Source organism: Corylus avellana, chromosome 2 (genome assembly GCF_965113065.1).
Source record: "Corylus avellana chromosome 2, dhCorAvel1.hap1.2, whole genome shotgun sequence".
Classification (NCBI taxonomy): Eukaryota; Viridiplantae; Streptophyta; class Magnoliopsida; order Fagales; family Betulaceae; genus Corylus; species Corylus avellana.
The window spans coordinates 44,456,198-44,462,197 of NC_142491.1; the positions used below are offsets into that span (position 1 = coordinate 44,456,198).

The following is a 6,000-nucleotide window of genomic DNA, read 5'->3' on the forward strand; positions in this document are numbered from 1 at the left end:
TATGAGACATGGGAAGAAAAGAAGCAGTGAAATTGCGTATCACTCAATCGTGAAAACATATATCCCTTCTCAGTAGCTACGACAAAAGATGATGACAAAATTGACGTTACGGCGGGGATTTGGTGAGGAATGATCCGATCAATCTCCCTAGAATTAATCAGGCACCTAACCTTTAACCTTCCACGTGGCAAGTATTCAAAGCCAAAGGCTATATATTCAGGAGCCTCTGATCATGTGGGCAAGGGGTGGGTGGTGGAGGAATGCTATAATGCATTCTAGCAACCATACTCACAATCTCTTCGCTTGCATTTTGATTTTTTTGGACAAAAAAAAGAAAAAAAGTAAAGAGAGAAGAGATGGTGGGTAGAATGCAAAAAATATTTACCATGGGTGGTGTGACTGAGCAGAACAATGGGAGCGCAAAAACAACGGGGATGACTGACAAGGCTCAAGGTCAAGCCAAAGCTGGACGTCGAGGCTCCTCTTGTCCTTGGTCTCCAACCGGCCGCCCTCATCAACCACGTGGCCCGAGTTGACTGGTCCTTGCTCCGTTGCTCGATCAAATCCTCGGCAAGCGCGGTGGCTCTACTCTGGTTGCAATTGGAGAAAGCTTGAGCGCGCATGCGCGCGCGCACACACATATATTGAGTGAGTTGAGAGCACATATTGGATTTTAAGGGATCCAAGTGATTGTTGTTGAGATATGCAAAATTTAATTTACAAGTTATTCAAGCAAGAGGGTCTTTTGCTTGAGCACACACATTTGAGATATGCAAAATTCAATTTACAAGTTATTCAAGCAAAAGGGTTTTTCGCTTGAGCGCGCGTACACACACACACACACACATATATATATATATAATGGCTCAAATTGTCAACAAGTGTGAAGATAATTGCTGAAAAATATCAATATTCAAGTTGGTGGGCTCAAGTCCTATTTATCTATAAGAAGATAATGTTAGTTTTAAAAGGAGTCCAAGAACAACTTAGAATTGGATTTTTTTTTGAGAAAACGTGTATGGATAAACATGTGGGCTGCAATACTTATCTTCATCATGAAAAAGACTTTGTATTCATGATGGTTTCATTTTCCCGCAGCAATTGGATTAAAATTGTTCTCCTATATTTTTTGTGATTAAGCCTTTGTAAAAGGATATGTAGTCCTTGGTTGAGATTATTCGGAAAATTCAAATTGGTGAGAGCACTTTGTGGCATTTACAAAGTGTAGAGAATTTTTTTTTACTGGGTATTTGAGAAGGACAGTTGAGTGAAGTGTACAAGGGGTTAAGGGTTTGGGTTTTGGATATTAAACTTGAGCGGTTTAGGCTTGTACTATTGTACTCAATATTTCTCAATAGTAAAGAAGGAGACCGGTCACGCCCCGTGGACGTAGGCATATTGCTGAACCACGTAAACTCTTTGTGTACGTGTGTGATTGGTGTGTGTTCTCGTGTGTTTTCTTTCCAAACTTGTCTTTCGCATAAAAGGCTGGTGGGAACTTAGTTGTCAATTAATTATCAATTTTCCCAATAATTGGTATCAGAGCTTGGTTGCGGATTTCTACTTGTTAAGAAGAAATGCAGTCTTTTGAAGTTTGGGATTGAAAGGTTCGACAGGAGAATGAACTTTGGTTTGTGGCAAATACAAGTCAAGGACATCCAATCTAGGCTTCACAAAACGTTGAGAGGAGCAGGTTCGATAGATTGCTCCAAAAACACTAATAGTGTTTCTCTCGCTGCAGTGAGAGATGATTATGATGATGGTCTTTGAGAAGGGCATATACATCCTCTGGCATGACCGCTAAAAATGTCAAGATAATGGATGTGTTCTATTAGCGGGTCTACATTTGCATACGAGACATTGGTTTGGTTTTTTGATGTCGGGTATGTGATGTAAAAGGGTGTCGATGGTTGATGAACTTCTTGGGGAACCAAACATGGAAGTTGCACAATATTTTTTAGCAGGATTTTTTCGACATGTGCCGAAAATGAAAATTCTTGGAATGGTTTAATTCTAAGTGCATGTGCTCTTTATGGTGGAGCATGATAATTCTTGTAGAATTATTATTGTTGGTGTAGACAATGTTTCGTATGACATCTCAGGGTGTGGAGATGGGCATCGGTCAAGATGCGGACCTGAGGTCTCAGGTGGAGGTTGTCAAATTTTCGCCAAGGTGGAGATTGTTGATAATGGCTCAATTTGTCAACAAGTGTGAAGATAATTGCTGAAAAATATCAATATTCAAGTGGGTGGACTCAAGTCCTATTTATCTATAAGAATAAAATGTTAGTTTTAAAATGAGTCCAAGAACAACTTGGAATTTGATTTTTTGGAGAAAATGTGTGTGGATAAACATGTGAGCTGCAATGCTTATCTTCATCATGGAAAAGGCTTTGTATTCATGATGATTTCGTTTTCCCAGTAGCAATTGGATTAAAATTGTTCTCCTATTTTTTCGCGATTAAGCCTCTATAAAAGGATATGTAGTCCTTGGTTGAGATTTTCCGAAAAATCCAAATTGGTTAGAGTACTTTGTGGCATTTACAAAGTGTAGAGAGTTTTTCTTTACTGGGTATTTGAGAGGGACAGTTGAGTGGGGTAGTTAAGTGGAGTGTACAAGGGGTTAAGGGTTTGGGTTTGTGATATTAAACTTGAGCGGTTCAGGCTTGTACTATTGTACTCAATATTTCTCAATAGTAAAGAAAGAGACCGGATCACGCCTCCTGGACGTAGGCATATTGCTGAACCACGTAAATTCTTTGTGTACGTGTGTGATTGGTGTATATTTTCGTGTGTTTTTTTTTCTTCAAATTTGTCTTTCGTATAAAGGGCTGGTGGGAAATTGGTTGCCAATTAATTATTAATTTTCCCAACAATATATATATATATATATATATTGAGTGAGTTGAGAGCACATATTGGATTTTAAGGGATTCAAGTGATTGTTGTTGAGATATGCAAAATTCAATTTACAAGTTATTCAAGCAAGAGGGTCTTTTTGTGTCCATGGATTTGGCCAGTTTTGAGATGGTTGGAAACTTTAAAGCACCTCTTCTACAGTTACTGGAGTCGGGCAATATAGACCACCTCTGCTTTGCCAATGAGGACGAAGCATTAACAGAGCTTCTAAAATGCTGATCCTGAAGTTGCACTTGATCATTTCTGGCTAAACACTGCCAATGAGCTGTGGTGACATTAGGCCCTAATCCTAATGGATGCATTGCTATTTGCTAAGCATGGAAAAGAGGGAGAAGCAAAGCTTATTATATTGAATTACCTCTAGCTCTGGACTAAATCAATTTAAAATCATTTTTTTTTAAGGCTTTTAATCTTGTGGCCTATTTTATCCCATTTGAAATGTTAGGGAATGAGTGCTGTGCTCAGGCAATAATCAGTCAAAAAAAACCAAAGGAGCCTCTCATATGACTTTCTATTTAAGTAGTAATGAATTTATTCATAAACCATAAATGGACCTATAAATCCATATATATTTCACACGATATGTGTATGACTTTGTTTAAAAACACTTTTTCTTTTCAAAACAAAAAATTAACAATAAACCAACAATTATTATTATTTTTTTTAATTTTTATATCACATTAGGACAATTTTTTCGAATAAAAAAAAAATCGACAAATGAAGCAATTTTTATTTAAAAAAATATTTATAAAATGCATAATTTGAGTACAAATTTGTCGGCAGCTAATCAATTTGTCTGTTAACCATGGGCTTGATTAACTGATTGTATTTTCCTATTGGCCCACTGTCTACACGTGTAGCTCCATCAAACCACAGCGCAGCAGAGAAACCGCGTCTCCTACGGTCAGCATACCGAGATCCCATTCTCTTCAGTGCTCCTTCGGCTCCCTTCCCCATATATAAAAGCCACGCTCGCTCTTCGGTTCACAGCTCAACCAACGTTCTTACACCCGTCTTTCTCTCTCTCTCTCTCATCCACGGAATAGAGGCAGAATTTTAGTGGACCAAATTTTCGGGGAAAGTCGAAGAAAGTCCAAGAAAGATATAGAAAGAAAGAGACGCGGGATAGTGTTCTCTTTCAAGATCTGCATTGCCAATCTTTAGGTACACACTCTCTCTCTCTCTCTCTTTCTGTCTAATTGTGATTCTCTCTGGTTAGTATTTTGTTCAGGTTAGATTTCTTTTCATTTTCCTACATTTTCTTTGCAACCAAACGTTGGTTTAGTTACTCGTCTGGTTTTTCAATCATTTGCTTTGCTGAATAATTCTCTGATTTGATATGTACTTATTCGTTTTTCGCAATGCAAATCGCTGAATTATTTATGTGCACATAGACCGATTCTTGCAATGGGTTCTGTCTGGTTACCTGGAAACTGGTGGGAAATTAAGGAAGCTACATGCTTGAATCATTGATTTCGTTAATGGCTTCTCGAAAAAGCAAGGTTTCCGTCCAATTGATACCAATTCAACCATTGGGTTTTGTTCAATTTCCCAATTTACGACAATTCAACCAACAAAAAGCATAAGACTTACATTTTTCCATAGCGTTCTTCACTTCCTTGTTTTACTGAACCTTTGAATTTTTTTTTTTTGGTGAACAGTGAAGTAACATTTATCAGTATCTGCTAGGATGACTTTGAGTAATGGGAAGGTTCACGCAGTGACTAGTAATGGAGGAGATGCGAACAAACCCTTCAAGATCTTCGTGGGTTATGATCCACGCGAGGATCTTGCGTATGAGGTCTGTCGCCATTCGATCTTGAAGTGGTCCTCGATCCCCGTCGAGATCATACCAATAAAACAATCAGATCTGAGAAAGAGTGGTTTATATTGGCGCGAAAGAGGCCAATTCGAGAGCACTGAGTTCTCGTTTTCTCGGTTCTTGACACCTTGCTTGGCCAATTATGAGGGTTGGGCAATGTTTGTGGACTGTGATTTTCTGTACTTGACAGACATTAAGGAATTGACGGACTTGATCAATGATAAGTATGCAATTATGTGTGTTCAGCATGACTATACCCCAAAAGAGACTACAAAAATGGATGGGGCTGTGCAAACAGTGTATCCAAGGAAGAATTGGTCTTCAATGGTGCTGTACAATTGTGGACATCCCAAGAACCGGGTCTTGACACCTGAGGTCGCGAATACCCAAACGGGTGCTTTTCTTCATAGGTTTCAGTGGCTTGAGGATGATGAAATTGGGTCGATCCCATTTGTTTGGAATTTTCTCGAGGGCCATAACAAGGTTGTTGAGAATGATTCCACGACTTTCCCTAAGGCGATACACTATACTCGTGGAGGACCCTGGTTTGAGGCTTGGAAGAATTGTGAGTTTGCGGACCTGTGGTTGAATGAAATGGAGGAGTACATGAAGGAAACGAAGAAGAAAGTTGAAGAGTAGATTGAATCAACAGGTGGCATAACACATTTATATTCTAGTATTTGTTACTTGTTTTCATGCGTCATTCTTTATGTTGAATTTGTTATGTGAATCCTAGAGCTGATGATGATTTAATGGGGGCAGTAGAACCATAGGGCATTGCAGGCATATATGTAAATGCCTTCGCAGTAGTAGTTATTTGCACTAGTTATTATATAGGCATTGCAGCCTTGCAGGCATGTATCTGCATTACATATGTTAAATTGTTTAACGGCCACAGCCGGGTGTAACTTTTTGCTATTTATGCAATGGAATTGATTTATTTATCAGAATGATTTGCGTTTCATTCTTTTTAGCATTAATGATGAGTTAGCTATGATTCATAGATTAGACGAATGAAGGAATAATGAAACTTTAGCTTGAAGCCTGAAGGGATGGCTTAATGCTTTTTTTGCTTCATTCAGTTTTGCTGCTAGCTTTATTTGATCAACTTTTGGCATGAATCCTTTTATCTTGTAGTTGCTGTCTCTATAGCTGTCCAGCTTCTGTTTTTGGATTGTAGGGCTGTAGCCCAGTAATTTTATTTTCTCACTAAAAGTAATACCATAAAGAAATAAAAAGAACACCAGATCCCTTGCTTA

The 6,000-nt window shown here is 38.5% G+C and overlaps 1 protein-coding gene across 4 annotated transcripts; it reads left to right on the top strand.

Moving 5' to 3' along the window:
- The first annotated feature begins 3,874 nt into the window (after nucleotides 1-3,874).
- CDI (Nucleotide-diphospho-sugar transferases superfamily protein) lies at nucleotides 3,875-5,692 on the top strand. Of its 4 annotated transcripts, none has more exons than XM_088513612.1 (3): nucleotides 3,875-4,083; nucleotides 4,314-4,421; nucleotides 4,581-5,692. In XM_088513612.1, the coding sequence occupies exon 3, from the start codon at nucleotides 4,610-4,612 to the stop codon at nucleotides 5,378-5,380; it is 771 nt and encodes a 256-aa protein (XP_088369738.1). In that variant the 5' UTR covers nucleotides 3,875-4,083; nucleotides 4,314-4,421; nucleotides 4,581-4,609; the 3' UTR covers nucleotides 5,381-5,692. The 4 variants fall into 4 exon arrangements, 3 of the variants coding, with proteins under 3 accessions (XP_088369738.1, XP_059454243.1, XP_088369739.1); XR_015911497.1 differs by lacking the exon at nucleotides 4,314-4,421 and having other exon boundaries at nucleotides 3,876-4,083; nucleotides 4,581-5,515; nucleotides 5,579-5,692; XM_059598260.2 differs by lacking the exon at nucleotides 4,314-4,421 and having other exon boundaries at nucleotides 3,876-4,083.
- The last annotated feature ends 308 nt before the right edge of the window (nucleotides 5,693-6,000 follow it).